At 39.9% G+C, this 26991-nt stretch overlaps 1 protein-coding gene across 1 annotated transcript; it reads left to right on the top strand.

Moving 5' to 3' along the window:
* Nucleotides 1-1850: 1850 nt before the first annotated feature.
* On the top strand, nt 1851-26190 carry LOC102924769 (oocyte-specific homeobox protein 6-like). Its single transcript, XM_076548352.1, has 4 exons — nt 1851-2045; nt 2474-2591; nt 24796-25265; nt 25696-26190. The coding sequence occupies exons 1-4, from the start codon at nt 1851-1853 to the stop codon at nt 26188-26190; spliced, it is 1278 nt and encodes a 425-aa protein (XP_076404467.1).
* Nucleotides 26191-26991: the final 801 nt, after the last annotated feature.

Here is a 26991-nt window from a genome sequence, read left to right as displayed (position 1 = left end):
CAGCATGTTCAAATCAGGTTGTGATGGCTACTCCTGGTTGTCAGCTTGACTATATCTGGAATGAACTATTATTCGGATATGGACGGCACACTTGTGATCCAGATCAGGAGGCAGGAGGGCAACAGTTCTGTGATTCAATCTTGAGCCTGGATGACACACCCCTCTAATCCTGACCATGAGGCTAGAAGGCACACCTTTAATCTGGGCCACACCTTCTCTCTGAATACTATATAAGGGCAAGGAAATTACAAGGGTAATCTGCCTGCTTGCCTTCATCTCCATACGGCCATCCATTCCTTCTTTGAGATCCGGGCAGATCAACCAAGACACCAAGCCTTCTGGGACTGAACAGCTCGTGGATTCCTGTATTTTCCATTCATAATTAGCCATTGTTGGAACGTAAGTCATTCCATTAAATTCAAATATTTATATGCATTTACTAAGTAACTTCTGTGACTCTAGAGAACCAGGACTAATACACAGGGGGGTGAGAACTTCACAGTCATTCTCCTTAACATAGTGAGTTTCAGATCAGCCTGAGCTACAGAAACCCAGTGTCTACTCTCCCTGGGGACAGAATTCTGAGTATCAGAGATCTGAATATTGGCAGATGGTGTGGTCAAAGTTCTTGTTAACTAGCCCGGTGACCTGAGTTATATTCCCATGGTTCCCATGGTGGGAGGAAAAAACCACTTTCAATATGTTATTTTCTTACCTGGAGATGTGAGCTCTGGCAGGCTAGAGACCAAACACCCACAGAAAAGGCATGCAATACGTTTTTTTTTCAATCTAGTTCCTATATATTTCCTTCCATTTTCAGAGCATTGTGGGTTCATCACCTGAACACAAACAAACCTAGACAAGTGCTCTGTAAAAGAGACTCACCTAGGCCTGATTGATTAAATTTGCAATGGTTTTTGTAGCTAATTTAAATCACCTGAAGATGTCAAGAAAGCTTTCTGGGTCTTGGCCAGTAAACTAAGTTCTTCCCTGATACAGGCTTCCTGAACAATTAGGATGTTGTTGTTCTTCTCTTGTTAGAAAATATTTAAGCCCAGGTTTTTGGAGTAAAAGTGCAAAAGACAGTGGGTCCAGACAAAGTGAGTTGGTGGACTGAATGTAGTGTGTATGTGGTGGGTTTATGGAGGGGTTATCTCGGTGGGAGAGAGAGTGTGATGGGGTAGGAAGAGCCTTTGGTAGCATTCTGTAGTTGGTATGTGTGTCTGGAGGGTGAGATCTATCATATGAGCTATACATGGGAAAAGGGTCAGGTAGAGAGAAAGTTTGAAGCCTTGAAGTGATTCCTGCTCCACAGAACATTGGAAAAATGCTCCAACCTCTTAATGGTGTAATATAAGATCTGTGTATCTTGTGCGATCCATTTGCCTCCTTCCTGGATCTCCAGTACATGAACTTACTTAAAGTCCGTTAAACCCAGTATACTTCCATGTCCACCAGTGCATAGGTGTCTCCCAAAAGATTCAGCCAAATCAAGAAACTTAAGGCCACATATTCCTCAAGTTCCCCCCTCACATCCAGATTTCTAACTACATTCATATGCACCTTTGGAAACAGGTTTCCAGATGGCTCAAGATTCTGCATGGAAGTCAAGTCTGCCAATGTCTCAAAGTCCCCTATTTCCTCCAAGAACACTAATGCAATCAAATCTCCAATGGCACTCAGATCCTGAAAGGAGCCTAGGCCGCCAGGAGTCTCCAGGACCATCAAGGAAACCAAGTCTCCCAAGGCATCCAGGTCCCCCAACACTGGGAACCCAATCAGTGCATCCTAGTCACCAGATGCCCTCAAGTTCCCCAGTGAGTTCTGGTTGTGAGAGTTCCCTAGGCCCTATGGTGGGTTCAGAGAAACATGGTGCCCAGCAAGTTTGCCGTAAAGGTCCAAGGAAGCAACGAAAGGAACGCACTGTGTATTCCCGCGAACAGAAGCTCCTCCTCTTAGAACATTTTGATCAGTTCAGGTACCCAGACTTGGAGCAAAGGGTGAAGCTGGCACTACAGATTGGTGTTACCGAATATGAGATCAAGGTCTGTATTTCTCTTGTTATCTCTCTCCTGCAGCCAGAATAGCTAGCCATGGAACCTGTAAATTTATCAGAATAGAAAATCTCCATGATTCATCATGCTTGGGGGAGCTTGGACACTTGTGGAAGTTATACCTATATGCATCCATAATTGGATCTGGTGTTTCTTCAATCTCAGTTGCACTATAGAGCCAAATTATCACCTTGGCAGGTCTCAGTGACCCAGACAAAATGGACCATTTTAAAAGCCTAGATTTTCTACCTGCAGATTCCCTTCCTTTTATGTCGAATCATAAACTATCCTACCTCTTACATTTTTTTGGAGCCCCAGACCTTTGATTTTATGGGGTTGGTTGACAGAGACAAGATTTCCTATCAGCATGCTCACCTGGGCACACGGGTCTTCCTCTGACAATTGTTTTTGTCTTCCAGATATGGTTCAAGAACCAACGTGCTAGGTGGAAACGGGAGGAACTCAAGAATGTTAAAGAAGCACTCCCAGAATCAACTGGAAGCTCTCAAGATGATTCTGTGCCAACCCACTCCCATGGTCAGTTATAGGTCACTGCCAATGTGGGGTCCTTGTCTCCAGGCACATCTACTGTGGGCTCCATTCCCAACCTCAAACCCAGCATGGAAGCTTCTCTCAATTATGATCAGGCTGTAGAAGATAAAAGGTGTAGTTCTCAAGAACACCTGCTTGTTGGTCAATGCCCTGCTACAACTCTCAACCCTGAGAAACCCACAGTAGTTGAAGTCCAGACTGACCCAGCAGTGACTGATGGTTGAGCCTCAGTGGAAGCTTCAGTTTCCACCACAACTTCACCCAGAAGTCCAGATGTTGTTCACTACTTACATCCATCTTCTCAGCAGCTCTAGAAGTTGATATATGAGGATCTACGCCAAGGGGAGTGCTCAGAGACTTGAAGTTAGTTTCTGACGACATAATACTTTTCACAATAGAGCAGTCCATGCCCAGAAATTTTCATATCAATGCAGAAGTGTGATAATTCAAGAACTTAATCTCAGGTTTTGGTAGACTGATGCAGGCTATTCTGTATTAGTTTCAGGCCTATATTGTCCACATGCTGAAATTATTTCAAAAATGTTTTAAAACATGAAGTATTATTGTCTTACATGTTAGTTTAATAAAAGTATAAAATATTTTATGCAAGCAATTTTTAAAATAATTTGTTCTTGCCAGAATGGCTGTTGTATGACTTTTCCCCAAATATTTGTATATGAGAATGCCTGCATGCATGTATGGAATAAATGGGGTCTTGAGGCCCGAAGAGGGATGAGGATTTCTAGGAATAAAACTACAATCCTTTGAGAACTACAGGTGGGTGCTTGGAACATAATCCAGTTCCTATGCCAGAGCAACAATGGCTCTTAACCACTGAGCTCACTCTCTGCTAGTCCCATAGAGTAATAATGGTTTTTAATCGTGTTTGGGAAATGCTGTCACAGCTCCCAATTCCACAGAGTCCATGGGAATAAGATGTTCCCTTAGTTTTGAATATATTGGAGGTGACTGTGGGTTCAAGCATATGGGTCCTCACTGTAAGGGGTAATTCTAGTTCCAGGAACACTGCATATACCTGTGTGTTATCGAATATTATTTTAAGGTGTGTTGCTTTGGTTTATGTTGCATTTGTTTAACTTTGTGAGGCATTGTTACTTTGCCTGTACAAAAAACCTGATGGGCTGAGAAAGAGTTCAAGATTCAGTCGTTAGGCAGGAGAAAGATAGCTGGAGCTGAAAGGCAGATAGGAAAAATAGAATGGAAAATCTGAGAGGGCATCTAGCAGCCAGGAAGGAGAAGGACATCAGCAGCCAGACACACAGACACACAGACACACATCAAGCCACAGAGAATGAGTAAGATTTACAGTAGTAAGAGAATGGAAAAAGCCTAGAGGCAAAAGGTAGACAGGATAATTAAAGTTAAGGAAAGGTGGCGAGAAACAAGTGAAACTAAGACCAGGCATTCATAATTAAGAATATGCCTCCACATGTTATTTATTTGGGAACTGGGTGACAGGACCACCAAAAGAGCTATAAAAAGACCATAATACTGATGTACTTATATGTCAACACCACTTGTAATCACATAATATAAAGCCATACTCAGTGTATGCTATGACACACACCCCAGCATAGCAGTATATCCCTGTCTTCTTTAATATATGTTTGTGTGTCTGCCAGCACTCACAACTCACTATAGGGGTGTAGATGTCAGAGGAAATCTCATAGGTTTTGTTTTTTTTTTTTCTCCTACCCTCTTACTCTCACACGTCACCAGACCTTGTGGAAAACTCCTTTATTGGAAGAGCCACCTATGGCCACTTTCCCCTTGTATTTTTAGTTTGGGTACAGGGTCCCACTAACTTGCCCTGACAGCTCTGAAATGCAGCCTGGCAACCTCAGGCCTGACTGGCTGGCATTCCAGACCTGCAACCCAAGCCCTGTTTTGTCAGCTTTTGAGGAATATCCGCATTGTTTCTATAGTGGCTGCAACAGTTTGCACTCCCACCATCAAGAAATAAGTATTCTCGTTGCCCACATCTTCCCCAGCATAAACTGTGCTTTTTTTTTTTTTTTTTTTTTTTTTAATCTTGACCACTCGGCTTAGCTAAGAAAATCTCAGGGTAGTTTTAATCTGCATTGACCTTATTGCTCAACATGATATATACATAATTTTGAGATGGCATTTCTGTGTGTAGCCTTGGCTGTCTTCTGAACCAGGTAGACCCAAGTGAATTTGATCTCAGAGATCTTCCTGCTTCTGCCTGATGAGTGCTGGGATTAAAGGTGTGAGCCACTAATTTCCAGGTTGTTATTTTGTTCTTTTTTTTGTTCATTTGTTTTTTTGGTTTGTTTTGGTTATTTATTTGTTTGTTTGTTTGTTTTTGAGACAAGGTCTCACTACAAATGGACCCAACTGTCCTGTAGGTCTTTGTATAGAACAGGATGAGATGTCCTTCACAAAGATCCTCCTGTCGTTGCCTCTTGAGTGCTGGGATTAAAGGAGTAATCCACCACACCCAGCCTGTTTAACAGCATCCAAAATAGTTGCTCTGGCATCTGTGTTCTATCTTTTGAGACTTTCTCTTTAGGTCTATACTCCATTCTTTAAATTTTAAAAAGAAAATCTACTTGTTTTCTTTACTTTATTCATTTGAAACAGGTGTCTTTTTGTATCCACAGCTTTCCTGGAACTCTATTTAGGTAGACCAGGCCTGCCTAGAATTTAGGATTCCATCTGCCTCTGTGTCCCTAATGCTAAGATTAAAGGTGTGTGTGACACCATGGCCTTTTAAGGCTGCTTGTTCTTGCACTTCATTTAAAAATATTTCATTGTATGTTCTAAATATACCCCACTATCAGATCTTGCTCTGTGACAAAATTTTTCTGGTAGAGATGCAACAAATATTTACTCTCCTGAGACAGAGAACCCGGGACAGAAAAAAAGCACAGATACCACCAAAGTCAAATTTTGTGAACAATGACTTTTATTCAGGTTCCTTATGTGTTTTTTGTTGTTTTTGTTGCTGTTTGTTTTTTGTTTTTTGTTTTTTTCAAGACAGGTTTTCTCTGTAACTTTGGAGCCTTTCCACAGAGATCTGCCTGCCTATGCCTCCAGAGTACAAGGATTAAAACGTGTACAACCCTGTCTGGCTTTTATTTCCTTCCTTTTTTCAGACAGCGTTTCCTGTGTAGCTTTGGATACTTTTCTGGAATGCACTCTCTAGTCCAGGCTGGCCTCCAAGTCACAGAGATCTGCCAGGCTCTGCCTCCTCATTGCTGGGACTAAAGGTGTCCACCACTAGTGCCAGGCCCTAATAAGTTTTTAAATATATTTTTATACTTTATTTTGATGTGTATTTGTGTTTTGCTTGTATGAATTATTGACTAGCGGTTGTTTCCTTGAAAATAAAGTAACTGACAGCTGTGAGATGCATTGTGAACCCAGGTCCTCTGGAAAAGCAGCTATTGGTTTTTTGCTGTTGTTTGTTTGTTTGTTTTTGTGTTTGTTTGTTTGTTTGTTTGATGTTTGTTTAGTTTTCTTTTGTTTTTGGAGTTTCTCATTGTAGTTTTGGTGCCTGTCCTGGATCTGGCTCTGTAGGCCAGGCTGTCCTCCAACTCTCAGAGCTCTGCCTGTCTCTTCCTCCCGAGTGCTGGGATTAAGTGGGTGCACCACCACTGCCTGGCTAGTTAGTGCTCTTAACAGCCCAAATGATTCCCCTGAGACAGAGTTTCTTTGAGTGTCCTGGAACTCACTCTGTAGACTAGACAGGCCTTGAACTCAGGTCTGCCTACCTCTGCCAATGCAGTGCTGGGATTAAAGGCATGCACCACCACTACCTCCCCTTTACAATTTGTTAAAACTGGGTAAACACCAAGCATTCATGGCTCACTCCTTTAATCCTTCAGTAGGCAGAGCCATGCCAATCTCTGTGAGTATGAGGACAGCCTGGGCTACCAAGTGAATACCAGGAAATATGCAAAGCTACACAGAGAAACCTGTCTCCAAAAACAAAACAAAACAAAAAACTGGGTAAAAAAAAAAATCACAGTCTATTGTAGGCTCAATGTTCAGGCCATAAAGAGTTGGCTTAAAATGTCATTATATTATTTTGTGTATGTGTGTATGTGTGACATTTATTTAGGTACTTGCAATTTATCTATATTTATGAAAGAAAAAAATCTGAAGTTGCATGGACACAATGTGGAGAAGAGCTGGGGGTGTTGAAAAAATATATACACATAAATGCACATTTGAGTATTAGGACATTCTAATTTCTGTGTAGCTCCAGCTGTCATGGAAAGCACTATATAGGCAAGGGTAAGCAGGAAGTCAAAATCTCCTACTCTTGCTCCATTTTGAGCCTTAGGAATAAAAGTAGACCCAATGCCAAGGTGATTAAATAGATCATTTAAAATGTTTTTTCTCAAAAGCCAGTAATTTCTTTGCTGTGTATCCCAGAATGGCCGACCAGTTAAAACATTTGTAGAAGAAAAAAACTATGCAACTTGTCCATTTTTAGCCACCTGTGGCTCCAACAGCCTCATATGTGATCACATGTAATTGAAAATGTTCAATGTAATCTTGGACTGGTGTGTCTCTGTGGCTTACGATGGATTCCCGAGAGCAAGGTTGAGATCTGAAGGCTCATCTCCACACATACCAGAGTTTAGCCTTCATTTATCTCCAGCAATTATCTCATATTAATTTATTCCTTGGCTGTTCTCTCTCCTCTTTTTCTTTGTCTCCTCAAGACAAGAGATTGAATCAGAGATGTGCTCATAGTAAAAATGGAAAGAGGTGTCCTGTGGTGGTATTGTTTTCCCCAAAATATTGTAGACCTTAATAAACTTATCTGGGGTCAGAGAACAGAAAAGCCACTAGGTAGGCGGTGATAGCACACACCTTTAATCCTGGCATTCCAGAGATAGAAATCCCTCTGGATCTCTGTGAGTTCAAGGCCACATTGTAAATAGCCAAGCATGGTGACTCATGCTTTTAATCCCAGAAAGCCAGCCTTTAATCCCAGGGAGTGGTGGTAGAAAGTAGAAAGATATATAAGGCGTGAGGACCAGAAACTAAAGGCATTTGGCTGGTTAAGTATTTGGCTGGTTAAGCATTTGGCCTGGTTAAGCTTCAGGCTTTTGAGCAGTAGTTCAGCTGAGACCCATTCTGGATGAGGACTCAGAGGCCTCCAGTCTGAGGAGACAAGACCAGCTGAGGATCCGGCGAGGTGAGATGGCTGTGGCTTGTTCTGTCTCTCTGATCTACCAGCATGGACCCCAATAACTCGCCTCGGGTTTGATTTTATTAATAAGAACTTTTAAACTTCCTGCTACAGTGTCCTACTCATAGAAACCTCTTATCTCCATTCCCTTTTATTCAAATGAAATGTTCTGGTCACATACTCCTGGTGCAGCTCATGTCACTCTGCAGGCCAGGCTGTCCTTGAACGGGCAGTTCTCCTGAGGCAGCTTCCCAAGTAGATAGGATTTCAGGTCTGTGACCCTGGGTCTGGCTCATCGGCAACCTTTGAAAACATGAAGAGTTTATGATTGTTCTTCTCATTTGAACACCTAGATACTCACATAGAGATTGTATCTGTTGTTTCTTGATTTTATTTTTATGTCTGTTTGTTTATTTATTTTTTGTTCGTGACATCCATGTGGAGGCCAGAGGACAACTTGCAGAAATCAGTTCTCATGTCTACAAGACAAGTGGGTTCCACAAATCAAGCTAGGATTCTCAGGACTGAGAACTGAGCCCTCTTGTCCACACTCATCCCACTATAAAAAAGAAAAAGATGTATTTATTTATTATGTGTACAGTGTTCCTCCTGCATGTATGCCTGCAGGCCAGAAGAAGGCACCAGATCACATCACAGATGGTTGTGAGCCACCATGTGGGTCCTAGGAATTGAACTCAGGTCCTCTGAAAGAGCAGCCAGGGCTCTTATCCTCTGAACCATTTCTTAAGCCCTCCTTCTACTTTATAAGTCAGAGGAAAATTTATAACATTCAATTATTAGACTATGTCACATTATCTCTTTGGTTTAAACATTTTAACACAGTGTGCCTGTGATTACTGTGATAAATTCTACTGTTACATATTTGAACATATATATTGAATTTTATTTATTTATTATTTATTTATTTGTTTGTTTGTTTAATGCCAAACGCCATTTATTGAAAAAGGGAGGAGCTCTTAAATACAGGCTAAAGCACAATGGGAGATCCCCAGAGGGCAGAAGTTCTCTACTGTTGTTTTACAATCTTGCATCTAAGCTGTTACCACCCATTATGCAGGATACACAGACAAGGATCTTCCCTTAAGCATTCAGGAGGTGGAACCTGGCAGGGAATTAGCATAGGGAGGATATCAAGGTCAAGGTCAGACAAGCAAGGCAACAGTTACCAAAAATGGGGCCAGGGCCCTAGAGGTCTCCTTTTACTAAAAAATGAACTTCTGACTTAGGTTGCCTGGGACATCAGCAGGTCACCTTGGACCTGTCATGGAGAAGCCTGCCCAGACCACACAGAAGCTCTGTCTTAGGTTGGTGAGTTCCTCCCTGGTATTACCTGTCTCTGAATACTCATTATCATACAGGCTGGATCATGTGTGAGCTGCAGAGTTAACAAATGCCAAAGATCTCAAAGTGGCTCTGGGCTTCCAATCTGTTTGTTTGACATAGAAAAGCCCAACAGAACTCCTAACCACAAATAGCCACTAGGCTAAAGGTAACTGAGCCATTCCCTTCCTTAATGAGCCTTACTGCAAAATGGAGTCCTTGTAAGATGGTATCCCTAAAGCAAATGGAAATTGAGTTTATAAATTTATAATTTTCAAAGCCAATTGAAATGCATATAACTAGTGAATTATATTTGTCATGCCCAATAGAATGAAAGATTAACTAACTATGGTAGACACTTTTGCTGTCAGGGTCTTCACTGTGCTAACTATAGTAAGCAATTATGAAATGGTAATCTCAGAAAGAGTAGCAGCATTGGGTATCACTGCTATAATAGCAACAATGGCAGCAGGAATGTCAAATTCTCTTCTGAAGCTTGTGGGCATCCACTGGTATGGATACAACTCCAGGAACATGAACTACCGAGGACCATTTTTCTTGATCCCAGCACGACTTAAGCTGGCAGCTCTGCAAAAGAACAACTAGGAACCATAAAGAAAAAACTTTAGTAAAATATGTTTGTTTGGATTTTTTTAATAGTTCAAATTTTTCTTTTAGTTTTTATTTTTTGTATTTTTATTTTTTGTATTTTAAAATTAATTTATTTTTCTATTATCAGATTGATACACTATAAATTCTTATTTTAATAGAGAAATGTTTCATTTAGGCTCACTCAGTAATTGAGTAAAACCAAAACTTTATATCTAGAATCCACTTATGAGTGAGCATGTACCATGTGTGTCCTTCTGGGTTTGTGTTACCTCACTCAGGATGATTTTTTTCTAGTTCTATCCACTTGCCTGCAAATTTCATGCTGTCAATGTTTTCCTCTCCTTAGTAGTACTCCTTTGTGTATATGTACCACATTTTCTAAATCCATTGTTTAGTTGACCGGGCTCTAGGTGTTTCCAGGTTCTGGATATTACAAGTAGTGATGTTATGAATATAGATGAGCATGCATCTTTGTGGTATGAATCAGTGGTTGTACAAGTTTGCATTGACACCAACATTGAAGGAGTGTTCTCTGCTCCACATCCTCTCCAACATTGACTGTCATTAATATTTTTGATCATAGCCATTTTGACAGGTTTAAGGTGTTATCTCAGAGACATTTTGATTTGCATTTCTCTGATGATTAAGGATGTTGAGCAATTCCTTAAATGTCTTTCAGCCCTTTGAGGTTCCTCTGTTGAGAATTCTCTGTTTAGTTCTATAGCCCATTTCTTAATTGGACTGTTGGTCATTTTGATGTCTAATTTCTTGAGTTCCTTATATATTGTGGATATCATTCCTCTGTCAGATGTGGGGTTGGTGAAGATCTTTTCCCATTCTGTAGGCTATCACTTTGCCTTGTTGACCATATCCTTTGCTCTACAAAAGCTTCTCAGTTTCAAGAGGTCCCATTGATTGATTGTTTCTCTCAGTGTCTGTGGTACTGGTGTTATATTTAGGAAGTGATCTCCTATGCCAATGTGTTTAAGACTACTTCCTAATTTCTCTTCTAGCAGATTCAGAGTAGCTGGATTTATGTTGAGGTCCTTGATCCACTTGGACTTAAGTTTTGTGCATGGTGACAGATATGGATCTATTTGCAGCCTTCTACACATTGATATCTAGTTATGCCAGCACCATTTGTTGAAGATGCTTTCTTTTTTCCATTGTAAACTTTTGGCTTCTTTGTCAAAAATTATATGGTAATGTCAGGGTCTTCAATTTGATTCAATTGGTCTGTATGTCAGTTTTGATACCAGTACCAAGCTGTTTTTATTACTATAGTTCTATAGTAGAGCTTGAGGTCAGAGATGGTGATGCCTCCAGAGGTTGTTTTTTCATACAGGATTCTTTTAGCTATCCTGGGTCTTTTGTTTTTCCATATGAAGTTGAGTATTTTTCTTTCCAAGTCTGTGAAGAATTGTGTTGGGATTTTGATGGGGATTGCATTGAATCTGTAGATTGCTTTAGGTAAGATTGCCATTTTTAATATATTAATTCTACCTATCCATGAGCATGGGATAGACTTCCATTTTCTGATATCTTCTCCAATTTCTTCCTTTAGAGATTTAAAGTTCTTATCAAAAACTTCCTTCACTTTTTTAGTTAGTGTTATCCCAAATTATTTTGTATTAGTTCTGGCTATTTTAAAGGGTGATATTTCTCTGACTTCTTTCTTAGTCCTTTTATCATTTGTGTATAGGAGGGCTACTGATATTTTTTTTCAGTTGATATTGTATCCTGCCACTTTACTGAAGAACTTTATCAGGTGTAGAAGTTAACTGGTAGAATTTTTGGGGTCACTTATGTATACTATCATATCATCTGCAAATATTGAAAGTTTGACTTCTTCATTTCCATTTTTATCCCTTTCATTTCCTTTTGTTGTTTTATTGATCTAGCTAGAACTTCAAGTACTATATTGAATAATTATGGGGAGAGTGGACAGGCTCGTCTTGTTCCTGATTTTAGTAGAATTGCTCTGAGATTCTCTCCATTTAATTTGATGGTGGCTGTTGATTTGCTGTAAATTACCTTTATTTGGTTTAGGAATGTTCATTGTATTCCTGATCTCTCTAAGACCATTATCATGAATGGGTGTTGGATTTTGTTAAAGGCTTCTTCAGCAACTAATTAGATGATCATGAGGGTTTTTTTTTTCTTTCGGTTTGTTTATATGGTGTATTACATTGACAGATTTTCATATGTTGAACCATCCTTGCATCCTGGGATGAAACCAACTTGGTCATGATGGATAAATTTTTTGATGTATTCTTGGATTCAGTTTGCCAATATTTTGTTGAGTATTTTTGCATCAATGTTCATGAGAGAGATTGGTCTATAATTCTCATTCTTTGTTGCATCTTTGTGTGGTTTGGGTATCAGGGAAATTGTAGCCTCATAAAAAGAGTTTTGTAATGTTCTTTCTGTTTCTATTGTGTGGAACTACTTCAAGAGTATTGGAATTACTTCATCTTTGGACATCTGGTAGAATTCTGCACTCAAACCTTCTGGTCCTGGGCTTTATTTGGTTGGGAGAATTTTGATCACTGTTTCTATTTCTTTAGGGGTTATTGGTCTATTTAAATGGTTTATCTGCTCTTGATTTATTTTTGGATTGTGGTATCTATCCAAAAAATTGTCCATTTCTTCCAGATTTTTCATTTTTGTGTAGTACATGTTTTTGAAGTATGTCCTGAAGATTCTCTGGATATCCTCATTGTCTGTTGTTACGTCTCCTTTTTCATTTCTGATTTTGTTAATTTGGGTGGTTTCTCCTTGCCTTTTAGTTAATTTGGCTAGGGGTTTGTCTATCTTGTTGATTTTTTTCAAAGAACCAACTCTTTGTTTCATTGATTTTTTTATTTATTTATTTATTTTTTTTTTAGTTTCTACATTGTTGACTTCATCCCTCCATTTGATTATTTCCTGGCATCTATTTCTCCTGGGTGAATTTGTTTCTTTTTGTTCTAGAACTTTCAGTTGTGATGTTAATTCATTGGTAATATTTCTCTATCTTCTTTATGTGTGCATTTAGAGCCATGAATTTTCCTCTTAGCAGTGCTTTCATAGTGTCCCATAAGTTTGGGTATGTTGTACTTTCATTTTCATTGAATTCTAGGAATTCTTTAATTTCTTTATTTCTTCCTTGACCCATTGATGTTTCAGGTGGGCATTATTCAGTTTCCAAGAGATTGTAGGTTTTCGATAATTTTTGTTGTTGTTGAAGTCTAAATTTAGGCATGGTTTTCTGATAAGATACAGGGAGTTATTCCAATGTTTTTGTATCTGTTGAGATTTGCTTCATGACCAAACATTTGGTCAATTTTTGAGAAGTTTCCATGGGGTGCTGACAAGAAGGTGTATTCTTTTGTGTTGGGTGGAATGTTCTGTAGATATCTATTAAGTCCATTGGAGTCATAACATCTGTTAGGTGTTTTATTTCTTTGTTAAGTTTCAGTCTGGTAGATCTGTCTTTTGGTGAGAGTGGTGGAGTGGTGTGTTAAAATCTCCCACTACTAATGTGTGGGGTTTGATGTGGGTTTTAAGCTTTAGTAAGGTTTCTTTTATGAATGTGGGTGCCTTTGTATATGGGGCATAGATGTTCAGAATAGAGACTTCATCTTGTTGGATTTTTCCTCTAGTAAATATGTAATGTCCATCCTGATCTCTTTCGAATGATTTCAGTTTGAAGTCTATTTTACTAGATATTAGGATAGATAGCTACACCACCTTGTTTCTTAGGTCCATTTGCTTGGAACAAATATTCCCAGCCCTTTACTCTGAGATAGTGTCTGTCTTTGAAGTTAAGGTGTGTTTCTTATATGCAGCAGATGGATGGATCCTGTTTTCTTATCCATTCTGTTTGTCTGTGTCTTTTTATAGGTGAGTTGTGACCATTGATATTAATGGATACTAATGACCAGTGATTGTTGACTCCTGTTATTTTTTGTGGTATTGTTATGTTGTCATTCTTTGTTGTTGGTTGATGCAGGATTATCGATTGCCTGAGTTTTCATAGGTGTGTTTAGCTTCCTCAGGTTGGATTTTTCCTTGTAGTGCTTTGTGTAGGGCTGGGTTTGTGGACAGGTATTGATTTAATCTGGATCTATCATGAAATATTTTGTTTATTCCACCTATAGTGATTGAGAGTTTTGCTGGGTATAATAGTCTGGTTTGGCATTTGTGGTCTCTTAGTGTCTGCATAACATTTTTCTAGGACCTTCTAGCTTTCATAGTCTCTATTGAGAAGTTAGGTGTTATTCTGATGGGTTTGCCTTTATATGTTACTTGGTCTATTTCCTTTGCAGCTCAATATGTTTTCTTCATTCTGTATGTTTAGTGTTTTGATTATTATGTGGTGATGGGACTTTTTTTTTTGATCCAGCCTATTTGGTGCTCTGTAAACTTATTGATTTTCATAGGTATTTCTTTCTTTACATTAGGAAAGTTTTCTTCTATGATTTTGTTGATTATATTTTCTGTGGCTTTGAGTTGGTATACTTCTCCATCTTCTATCCCAAATATTCTTAGGTTTGGTCTTTTCATGGTGTCCCAATTTTCTTGGACATTTTTGTTCCGACTTTTTTGTCTTTAGTGTTTTCTTTGACTGAGGAAACTATTTTCTCTATTGTGTCTTCAGTGTCAGAGATTCTTTGTTCATCTCTTGCATCCAGTTGGTTATGCTTGTTTCTGTAGTTCCTGTTCGTTTAATCAGGATTTCTATTTCCAGCATTCCCTCAACTTGTGTTTTCTTTATTGTCTCAATTTCATTTTTCAGATTTTGGAATGTTTCCTTCATCTGTTTAATTACTTTTTCTTGGCTTTCTTTGATTTCTTCCAAATTTTTGTTTTATTATTCTTCCATTTCTTTAAGGGAATTTTTTTTTTTATTTCCTCTCTAAGGGAGTTTTTCGTTTCCTCTTTAATGGAGTTTTTCGTTTCATCTTTTTTTTTTGTTTTTTTTTTTTTTGTTTTTTTTCAAGACAGGGTTTCTCTGTGTAGTTTTGCGCCTTTCCTGGGACTCACTTGGTAGCCCAGGCTGGCCTCGAACTCACAGAGATCCGCCTGGCTCTGCCTCCCGAGTGCTGGGATTAAAGGCGTGTGCCACCACCGCCCGGCTTTCGTTTCATCTTTAAGAGAATTTCTTTTTCCTCTTTAATGGAGTTTTTCATTTCCTCTTTAAGAGAATATTTTATTTCCTCTTTAAGGGAATTTTTTTATTTCTTCTTTAAGGTCCTCTATCATCTTCTTAATGTCATTTGTAAGATTGATTTCTTCTGTTTCTTCTGCCTTGGTATGTTCAGGTCTTGCAGGTATAGAATCACTATGTTCTGTTGTTGTCATATAGATCTTTATGTAGTTGCCTGTATTTTTGCACTGGTTTCTACTCATCTCTTCCTCTGCTTTGTGCAGGTGGTGTCTGTGTCTGAAGGTGCCTCTCTTGTCCTAATTTTTAGTCTTGGTTCACTAGGAGTCTGGTTAAATTGGTGCTGTTGGGTTCTGTTTCTTTAAAAACAGCTTAGTCAAATCAGTGTTAATGGGTTCTGCGTCTGGAAGCAGTTCTTCCCAGTTGGTGTAGGGTGTGCTTAGGGTTTCACTGGTGTTATGTTTGTAGTGATTAGTATTTTTTCTTTGTTTTTGTTTAGAGGGGGGATTTTTTTGGTGGGGAAGAAGGGAAATGTTACTGGCTGGTATCTAGGATTCCGATGGGTTGGGTCTAGGGTCAGGAGGCCTGATCTGTCAGTCTGGAGATGGGAGCTGACCTGTTCTGAGTCAGTGAAGTGTATACTTACAACTCTGGTGATCTGATTCGGTGGATGGGTGGCACCTTCTTCTGTGTGTTCAGGTCATGTTTTGGTCTTTAGTCAACTCCTCAGCTGATCTTGCTTCCTCAGGCTTCAAACTGTAGGCTTCTGAATCCTCTCCCAGATGGATTTCAGCTGAGCAGGGTAGTCTCACTAACACCTCCCAGTTGTTGGGTTTTGCAGGATCAGCACCTGGGCCCTGGATTGGCCTCAGACTGAGTGTTCAGATCCATTCTGGTTCCATCCCACAGAGGTAGCTCCTTCCCTGGCTTTTGGAATCAAAATTGTCACTGTTCCAAGATCTTGAAGAGCTTGTTTACACTAATTCTTCAGTGGATAGATTTATTTTTCCTTCTCCTGTAACCCCAGCAGTCTTTGGAGCTGCTGTATAGTCAGGGCAGGCCTTCAAGTCCTGAATCTCCTTTCCCCACTTCCAAGGCAATACAGGCATTTTGTAGAGTCATTAAATGGACTTTACTACTGAGATGTTGCAAAGATCTGGCTATTAACTGTAAAGAACATTTATTTGGAGGTGCCAACAGGTTAGACATGTTTTAAGTCTGTAGTTTAAATGAGAACACCTCTGTCAGTTTCTACTCTCTTAAAGGGTATGTAACCTTTAAGAGCTCTGAAATTTGGGAAATGTCACATACAAAGCCCTTGTTATTAATCCTGAGGACCTGAGTTTTATTTCCATGGTTAACATGGTAAAAGGGGAAATCAGTTCCCACATGTTTTCTTTTTGCCTTTAAATGTGGGCCATGGCAAGCTGTGACTACATACACACGAAACAAAAAAACAGGCAATAACATTTTTTAGTCTATTTCCTATTTTTTTCTTTATGACGCGGTTGGGGGTTGATGCCAGCATCTCTCAAAAAGTTGGATAAGTGCTCTGGCAATGAGACCCACCTAGGCCTACTTGATTAAATTTGCATTGGATTTAGTAGTTAATTTAAATCACTTGTAGATAACAAGGAAGCTTCCTAGGATTTGGCCCAGTAAACAGAGGTTGTCACTGACATAGCCTTTTTTTTTTTTTTTTTTTTTTTTTTTTTTTTTTTTTTTTTTTTTTTTTTTTTTTTTTTTTTTTGGTTTTTTGAGACAGAGTTTCTTTGTGTAGCATTGCACTTTCCTGGAACTCACTCTTGTGTCCAGGCTGGCCTGGAACTCACAGAGATCAGCCTGCCTCTGCCTCCCAAGTGCTAGTATTAAAGGCATGTGCCACCAACTCCTGGTGTAGAGGTAACCAACCATCTTATGAAATAAGAAACACAGAACCAATGCAAAGTAGAAGGCCAAGAGATCAGAGCTAAGAGCCTTACCCTGCAGCTAGCCTCTTAAGCCAAGAGACCTCTCTGAAAGGGCCCTACTTTCTGTGTGTTTGTCTTTATAGAGTCGTTTATTCTGCCTTCTCATTGGTTGTAAACCCAAACACATGACTGCCTCATCACTGTCTGTATGTACAGCCCCCCAGGTCTTAAAGACATATGTCTCCAATGCTGGCTTTATCCCTGAACACACATACATCTTGGGATTAAAGGCATGTGCCACCACAAATCAAGTCAGAGATTTTTTCCACATAATTTTTTAATTTTTTTATTTGGTTTATTTGGTAAAAATATCCATTCCAATATAATATCTTCCCTCTGCATTAATATTCCAGTAGGAGAATGCCTACAAGGTAAAATAACCAAAATGCAATCCAGCTTTGGATCAATATGATCCACATGTCCTTCATGCACTTTCTTTTCTACCAAGGCCAATTCTTTCTCAGCTTCAGGTGATAATTCTCTTGGACTATTTAAGTCCTTGTCACCTTCTAAGGTTTTGAACAAATTAGTCAGTTCATCATTTTTTACCCCAACAATAGTTTGTAGATGAGAAATATCTCCAAATAATCTTTGAAAGTCATTAAGAGTCTGTAGTCTATCTCTCCTAATTTGCACCTTTTGGGGTCTAATTTTTTGTAGCTCTATTTTATATCCTAAATAATTAATAGAACCTCTTCTTTGTATTTTTTCAGGAGCAATTTGTAATCCCCAGCAAGGCAAAATTTTCTTTACTTCTTCAAACATTCTTTCTAAAGTATCTGCATTTGAGTCAGCTAGTAAAATATTGTCCATATAATGATAAATTATAGATTTAGGAAATTTTTTACGTATCACTTTCAATGGCTGTTGTACAAAATATTGGCACAGAGTTGGGCTATTCAACATTCCCTGTGGGAGGACCCTCCATTGAAATCTTTTAACCGGTTGAGAATTATTATAAGTAGGCACTGTAAAAGCAAATCTTTCTCTGTCTTTTTCTTGTAAGGATATTGAAAAGAAACAGTCTTTTAAATCAATAACTATGAGAGGCCATCCTTTTGGTAACAGAGTAGGCAAAGGCATCCCAGATTGTAGAGAGCCCATTGGCTGAATTACTTTCTTAATTACTCTAAGGTCTGTTACCATTCTCCATTTACCAGATTTCTTTTTAATAACAAATACAGGAGAATTCCAAGGGCTGGTTGATTCTTCAATATGATGAGCATTTAACTGGTCTTCTACCAGCTCTTCTAAAGCCTGGAGTTTCTCTCTTGTTAAAGGCCATTGCTGGACCCATACAGGCTTGTCTGTTAACCATTTTAAAGGTAGAGCTGTTGGTGTCTTTGGAAGATCATCAGTTATTGTGCCCTGTTCTTGTATAATATGGATGGCTGGTGACCACTCATTAGAACAATATATTCTATTTCTCTCAGTAACACGTGCTAGTTTATGATTTGTTTCTGAGATTGAAGGGATGTTAATCTGAGTATTCCATTGTTGCAACAAGTCTCGACCCCACAGGTTCATAGCTATGTTAGCCACATATGGTTTTAATTTTCCTCTCTGTCCTTCTGGACCTATACATTCCAGCCATCTTGCACTCTGTTTCACCTGAGATAATGTCCCTATTCCTAACAGTTGAATGTTTACCTCCTGAAGAGGCCAAGTTGGATGCCAAAATTCTGGTGCAATTATGGTAACGTCCGCACCTGTGTCTACCAGACCAGACAACAAAACACCATTTATTTTTATCGTTAATTTTGGCCTTTGTTCATTAATAGAAGTTTGCCAAAAAAATTTCTTTATGTTTTCTCCTGAATTTTCTATTCTCTCTGTTTCATCATCCTGACCAGCATTATTTATTCCAATAGGCATTTGGTTATTTAATCGCTCAGAGCAGGAATTTCCTCTATGGCTGCAGGAAAGGTTTGAACTGGATTTGCAATGGAGGCCTGCATGAGGCCCCTCTGGGAGTTTCCTGAAGACTGAGGCAAAGAATTACCCTGTCAGTCCTTTGTTGATCTATATTCATTGGTCCAGTGTTTTCCCTTACCACATCTTCTGCATACTCCAGAAGGAAGGGGCATTCTTTTGCCATTGTTCCTTGAAGAAACATTGTTTCTAGGAATGACCTGTCTATAGTCCCTTTCCAAATGTCCTTGCTTTCCACATCCAAAACATCTAACATTTCTCAAACCTTTTGAAATTGTTTCTCCTACCCACATATCATCATGCTCATCAGCTTCAACATTAACTGTGTCTCTAATCCAATCTTCCAAAGGTGCAGATCTTGCCCTTAATGGCCTGATTATTCTTTTGCATGCTGCATTTGCATTCTCAAAGGCCAAAGATACAATTATTGCCTTACTAGCTTCTGAATCCGAGACCATTCTCTTTACTGCTGAAGCTAGTCTTTGTAAAAAATCTGTAAAAGACTCTTTTGGGCCTTGCATCACCTTTGTAAATGACTCAGATTTTTTTCCTGGTTCCTCAACTCTGTCCCATGTATTCAAGGCTGCTGTTTGACATAAAATTAGGGTTTGGACATCATATAAACATTGTGTTTGTACTGAAGCATATTGGCCTTCTCCAATAAGCTGATCCTGGCAAACTTGTATTCCTTTATCCCTCCATTGTTTTTCTATGTTTTTAGCCTCCTCCTTAAACCAGGTCAGAAATTGAAGTCTCTGGCTGGGTTCCAGAACACCTTGTGCAAGATCCCGCCAGTCCTGTGATACAATCACAGAGTTGACCAAGAGCTTAACATTTGCTTTACATATGGGGAATGCATGCCATAAGATACTATTGCCTCCTTAAACCTTCTTAAACCAACATTTCAATTGGAGCCCAAATATTTTGTGTAGCCATTTGATCAGGCATCTGCTGTACGGTTACAGGATAAATTAAGGGTGACTGTTTGAAAACAGGCTTTCTTTCTATAACCTTATGATCCAAACTTGAAACAACTTCACTGTTAATTTCTTCTGTCTGAATTTTTACAGGTTTAACAAGTTGTTCTAAAGCTGTCATCCTGGCACTTAAATTGACTATCTTTATAAATAGTAAAATGAGGATAAGCATGGTAATAAACTGCATAATTCGATCAACATTAATCATCTAATATAGTTGTTCCATTGTCATACTGCCTAAAATTTCAAACAAAACCCAATTTTCTTCCAATGTACACATAAAACCCATTTTCTTTTTAATGTGGAAAAAAATTCTCTTTTAGATAGTTTCCTTTAAAATATCTGATATGTTATGACTTACCAAATCTGCGTAGAACAGTAGAAATCCATCCGAGGGGATTTTCAAAACAGCCACCTAGTGTCCGAGGTGTAAATCCAGAGAGAGAGAGAGAGAGAGAGAGAGAGAGAGAGAACGCACAAGAAAGCATAGCCGGCTAAAGCTTAAATCCAGCAACGTGTTCCCTCTTGTGCCGAGTCAAGGCTTGGGTCTGGCTTCCTTCAGTTCTGACCATGTGTGTTGGCTTTACAGGTAGGGCCCTGTTTGGCACGGCAGGTCTGAGTTGTTTGTAGCACTGGCTTTAAGCAAGCAGGCTTTAAGCAAGCAGCTCACAGTCCGGACTGAGGCCAAGCAGACCTAGGCCCGGGCTAGGAAGCCAACTGCTCGGACTAGGGGGCTGCTACTCGGACTAGAAAGCTGGCTGCCCGGCCTGCTGCCCTTGCTTGCCCTTGACCTGCCGCCAGGTCAAGTCGTTTTTAATGGATTCTTGTCACGTTGGGCGCCAGATGTAGATGTAATCAACAGTCTTATTAAATAAGAAACACAGAACCAATGTAAAAGAGAAAGCCGAGAGGTCAAAGCTCAGAGCTAAAATCTCACCCTTCCTCCTGCAGTGTCCCAGCTTCCCAAAAGAGAGCTATATCCTGTCTGTCCCTCTTTTTATAGTATTTTGTTCTGCCTTCTCATTGGTTGTAAACCCAAACACATGACTGCCTCATCACTGTCTGTATGTACATCCCCCCAGGTCTTAAAGGCATATGTCTCCAATGCTGGCTGTATCCCTGAACACACAGAGATCTATGGGATTAAAGGCGAGTGCCACCACCGCCAGACTCTTGCTATGGCTCTAATAGCTCTGACCCCCGGGTAACTTTATTTATTAACATACAATCAAAATCACATTTCAGTACAATTAGAATACCACCACAGGGCTGTCTCTGTTATCTGCTTTTGGGATCTCATTTCCTCCTGGGCTGCCTCCTGCAGTCTTAATAGGAGAGGAGGTGCCTAGTCCTACAGCACCTTATATGCCATGACTGGCTGATAGGCATGAGAGGCCTGTCCTTTTCAGAAGAGAAAAGAGGAAGAGTGGATAGAGAGGGAAGAAGGGAGGTCGGGGCGAGCAACTGGGAAGAGAGAGAGGGAAAGGGGTTGGAAATGTCACCAGGCTTGAGTACAATAATTCATTAAAAATCCAAACTAATAATAAAAATCAAAGTATGTTTGGTACTATCTTTATTTTACTAGAAAATAGGAATTGATTTTTGTGTGCACCAAGATGGAAAGACATCTCAATAAAAAAGAAATTTCTACAACATCTCAATTGACATCCACATGTGGCTCCTCATCCCTCACATGATATAATGGAATTGAAATGTTTAAAAACATCTTCTTGGTCTGGGAATATCACTGAGGTTTAGGGTGCTGGTATAGGCACCAGGATGAGGCCTGAAGGTCCATCTCCACCCATAGCCTCCGCTCCCTCACAAAATTAGATCATTTCCTGTTTTTCTTTTTCTTTTTCTTTTTGTTCTCTCCTCAGGACTAGAGATTGAAATGGGGTCCTGTTCATAGTAAAAACAGAAAGAGATTTCCCATTTAGATAAATTGGTAGTCTATTCCCTGTTTTCTCAAATGAAAAGTTCTGGCCACATATTCCTGGTTGACAATCAAAGTCATTCTGTAGCCCAGGCTATCCTTGAACTTTTAAGACTCCTACTGCATTTGGAAGTAGCTGGCAACACAGGTCTGTGTCCACAGGTCTGTTCCCTATGTAGCCTTTGATAAGATTAAGTGTATGATTATTCTTTTCACTTGAAAATTTAGAGAACCATGGAAAGATTTTTGTCTTTTGTTAGATATATTTATTCATTTAGAATCAGGGTTATCTGTACATAGGCAGGCTTTGGAGCCACTGTGTAGTAAAGGATGGCCCCTCATGTCCTGATCCTCCTTTCTCTACTTCCAAGACTATGCAGACCTGCTGTACCAATGTGGTGTCCAGAACAATAAATGGAATAATTTTAGTTAACTTTAGATGATCTGACAATTAATTCTAAAGGCCTCAAAACGGGGCATCATGGAGAACATTTAGTTGGTCATGTCTACAGGTCATTTGGGTTTTAAGTTTGTTGTTCCCATGAGATCCTATGAGAAGAATAAAAATAAGTCAATAAAAATGTAAAAGCAAAGAGGTCTAAGTGTGGTGGTTCATACTTGTATTCTCAGCATAAAAGAGGCTTATCAACAAGACCTCTGCACATCCCAGGCCAGTGCAGACTTCAGACAGACACTCTGACTCAGCAAAACAACACCATAAAGGGTTGGGGTGAAACTCAGTGGGCAGAGTCGAATCTTGTAAGATGAATTGATAAATGGTCTTATTAATAAAAATTCCAGAGCCAGACCCTGGATGAATTCTTTAAGATCAGAGAAACAGAAAAAGCCATAGCCAACCTCACCTTAATAGCCCCTCATCAGATCCTGTTTCCATTAATCCACAGATGGAAGCCTCTGAGTCCTCACACAAACATGTCTTCACTGAACTGCTGCTAAACAGCCTACAAGCTTCAGAGCTTCTACTTTTTGGTCCTCACACTTTATATATCTTTCTGCTTCCTGCCATCACTATCTGGGATTAAAGGTATGTGTCCTTCCCAAGCTAGACATGAGGACTCAAGTTCTGGGATTAATGTGGTGGCATGCACCTCTCACTGGCCTCTATGTCTAATCTAATGACTGTTCTGTACTCTGACCCCAGATAAGTTTTATTATGGTACACAATAGATTTTGGGACACAATATATCACCTCAGAATCCATCTTCTTTTCCATGTCTACCCTGTGGTGGTCCATGATGGTAATCTGTAATCCCAACTTCTATAGGTGATTATGAGCTACAGAGCAAGTTCAAGTTCTCCTGTCTCTCTGGCTTATAGCAAGAGCAGCTACAGAACCAGTGTCTTCCCAAATATCAAAGAAACAGGATAAAATGTCTACCTAGAGAACAAGGTTTTCACAAGGAAGAACAAATATCTAGTTAGAACAGAATGTCTCTTACTTAGTAGCAACTAAAGAGCTTGGTAAAGTCACACTCAAGGGAACTGTGCCTCTAATCTTAGCATGTTCAAATCAGGTTGTGATGGGTACTCCTGGTTGTCAACTTGACTATATCTGGAACGAACTATTATCTGGATATGGAGTGCACACTTGTGATCCAGATCTGGAGGCAGGAGGGCAACAGGTCTGTGATTCAATCTTGAGCCTGGATGACACACCCCTCTAATCCTGACCTTGAGGCTAGAAGGCACACCTTTAATCTGGGCCACACCTTCTCTCTGAATACTATATAAGGGCAAGGAAATTACGAAGGGTAATCTGCCTGCTTGCCTTCATCTCCATAAGGCCATCCATTCCTTCTTTGAGATCTGGGCAGATCAAACAAGACACCAAGCCTTTTGGGTCTGAGCAGCTCGTGGATTCTTCTATTTTCCATTCATAATTAGCCATTTTTGGAACGTAAGTCAATCCATTAAATTCAAATATTTATATGCATTTATTAAGTAACTTTTGTGACTCTAGAGAACCATGACTAGTACACAGGGGGATGAGGACTTCACAGTCATTCTCCTGAACACAGTGAGTGTGAGATCAGCCTGAGCTACAGAAACCCAGTATCTACTCTCCCTGGTGACATAATTCTGAGAATCAGAGATCTGGAGCTTGGGAGACAGTGTGGTCAAAGTTCTTGTTAAATAGTCTGGTGACCTGAGTTATATTCCCATGGTTCACATGGTGGAAGGAGAAAACTACTTTTAATATGTTATCTTCTAACCTAGAGATGTGGGCTCTGGCAACCTGAGGACCAAACACACACAGAAAATATATGCAAAACCTATTTTTCAATCTAGTTCCTATATATTTTCTTCCATTTTAACAGTATTATATTGGTTGATCTCCTGAATGCATACAAACCTAGACAAGTGCTCTGTGAAACAGCCTCACCTAGGCCTGCTTGGTTAAAGTTGCATTGGATTTAGTAGCTAATCTAAATCACCTGAAGATGTCAAGAAAGCTTCCTGCGTCTTGGCAAGTAATCTAAGCCCTTCCCTGACACAGGATTCCTGAAAAACTAGGATGTTGTTGTTCTTCTATTTTGAGAAAATATTTAAGCCCAGTTTCATGGAGTAAAAGTCCAACAGTCAGTGGGTCCAGACAAAATGAGTTGATGGCCTAAATGTAGTCTGTATATGGTTTGTGGAGGGGGTATCTTGCTGGGAGAGAGAGGATAATAGGATATTGGTAGCATTCTGGAGTTGGTATGTGTGTCTGGAGGGCAAGGTCTACCATATACCCTGTTCATGGGAAGAAGGTCAGATAGAGAGGAAGTTTGAAGAGCTGAAGTGATTCCTGCTACACACGACATTGGAAAAATGCTCCAATATCTTAATGGTGAGATATGAGATCTGTGGAGCTTGTATGATCCATTTGCCTCCTTCCAGGTTCTACAGTACATGAACTTACTTAGATTAGTATCACACCCCAGTATACTTCCATATCCACCAGTGCATAGGTGTCTCCCAAAAGATTCAGCCAAATCAAGAAACTTATGTCCCCTATTCCCCAAGTTCCCCCCTCACATCCAGATTTCTAACTACATTCATATGCACCTTTGGAAATAGGTTTCCAGATGGCTCAAGATTCTGCAAGGAAGTCAAGTCTGCCAATGTCTCAAAGTCCCCTATTTCCTCCAAGAACACTAATGCAATCAAATCTCCAATGGCACTCAGATCCTGAAAGGAGCCTAGGCCGCCAGGAATATCCAGGACCACCAAGGAAACCAAGTCTCCCAAGGCATCCAGGTCCCCCAACGCTGGGGACCCAATCAGTGCATCCTAGTCACCAGATGCCCTCAAGTTCCCCAGTGAGTTCTGGTTGTGAGAGTTCCCTAGGCCCTATGGTGTGTTCAGAGAAACATGGTGCCCAGCAAGTTTGCCGTAAAGGTCCGAGGAAGCAACGAAAGGAACGTACCGTGTATTCCCACGAACAGAAGCTCCTCCTCTTAGACCATTTTGATCAGTTCAAGTACCCAGACTTGGAGCAAAGGGTGAAGCTGGCACTACTGATTGGTGTTACCGAGAATGAGGTCAAGGTCTGTATTTCTCTTGTTATCTCTCTCCTGCAGCCAGAATAGCTAGCCATGGACTCTGTAAATTTATCAGAATAGAAACTCTCCATGATTCATCATGCTTGGGGGAGCTTGGACAGTTGTGGAAGTTATACCTATATGCATCCATAACTGGATCTGGTGTTTCTTCAATCTCAGTACCACTATAGAGCCATATTATCACCTTGCCAAAGTCTCAGTGACCCAGACAAAAGGGACCATTTTAAAAGCCTAGATATTCTAGCTGCAGATTCCCTTTCTTTTATGTAGAATCATAAACTATCCTACCTCTTACATTTTTTTTTGAGCTCCAGACCTTTGTTTTTATGGGGGTAGTTGACAGAGACAAGATTTCCAATCAGCATGTTCACTTGGGCACACGGGTCTTCCTCTGACAATTGTTTTTGTCTTCCAGATATGGTTCAAGAACCAACGTGCTAGGTGGAAACGGGAGGAACTCAAGAATGTTAAAGAAGCACTCCCAGAATCAACTGGAAGCTCTCAAGATGATTCTGTGTCAACCCACTCTCCTGGTCAGTTATCAGTCACTGCCAATGTGGGGTCCTTGTCTCCAGGCACATCTACTGTGGGCTCCATTCCCAACCTCAAACCCAGCATGGAAGCTTCTCTCAATAATGATCAGGCTGTAGAAGATTCAAGGTGTAGTTCCCAAGAGGACCTGCTTGATGGTAAATGCCCTGCTGCACCTCCCAACTTTGGGAAACCCACAGTAGTTGAAGTCCAGACTGACCCAGCAGTGACTGATGGTCCAGCCTCAGTGGAAGCTGCAGTTTCCACCAGAGCTTCACCCAGAAGCCCAGATGTTGTTCAGTACTTACATCCATCTTCTGAACAGCTCTGGAAGTTGATATATGAGGATCTACGCCAAGGGGAGTGCTCAGAGACTTGAAGTTAGTTTCTGACTACATAATACCTCTCACAATAGAGCATTCCATGCCCAGAAATTTTCATATCAATGCAAAATGTGATCATTCATGAACTTAATCTCAGGTTTTAGGAGACTGATGCAGGCTATTCTGTATTAGTTTCAGGCCTATATTGTCCACATACTGAAATTATTTCAAAAATGTTTTAAAATATTAAGTCTTATTGTCTTACATGTTAGTTTAATAAAAGTATAAAATATTTTATGCAAGAATTTTTAAAATAATTCGCTCTTGCCAGAATGGCTGTTGTATGACTTTCCTCCCCAAATATTTGTACATGAGAATGCCTGCATGCATGTATGCAATAAATGGGGTCTTAAGGCCAGAAGAGGGCTGAGGATTTCTAAGAATAAAACTACAGATCTTTGAGAACTACAGGTGGGTGCTTGGAACAGAACCCAGGTCCTATGCAAGAGCAACAAGTGCTTTTAACCACTGAGCTCTCTCTTTCTCTAGTCCCATAGAGTAATAATGGTTTTACATCATGTTTGGGAAATCCTGTCACAGCTCGCAACTCCACAGAGTCCATGGGAATTAAATGTCCCCCTAGTTTATATATGTTGGAGGTGACTGTGGGTTCAAGCATATGGGACCTCACTGTAAGTGGTAATTCTAGTTTCAGGAACACTGCATATACCCGGTGTGTTATAGAATATTTTTTAAGGTGTGTTGCTTTTGTTTATGTTGCATTTGTTTAACTCTGTGAAGCTTTGTTACTTTGCCTGTACAAAAAACCTGATGGGCTAATAAAGACCTGAAGAGCC

This window comes from Peromyscus maniculatus, chromosome 12 (assembly GCF_049852395.1).
Source record: "Peromyscus maniculatus bairdii isolate BWxNUB_F1_BW_parent chromosome 12, HU_Pman_BW_mat_3.1, whole genome shotgun sequence".
Taxonomy (NCBI): Eukaryota; Metazoa; Chordata; class Mammalia; order Rodentia; family Cricetidae; genus Peromyscus; species Peromyscus maniculatus.
This window is presented reverse-complemented; position numbering and strand designations above follow the sequence as displayed.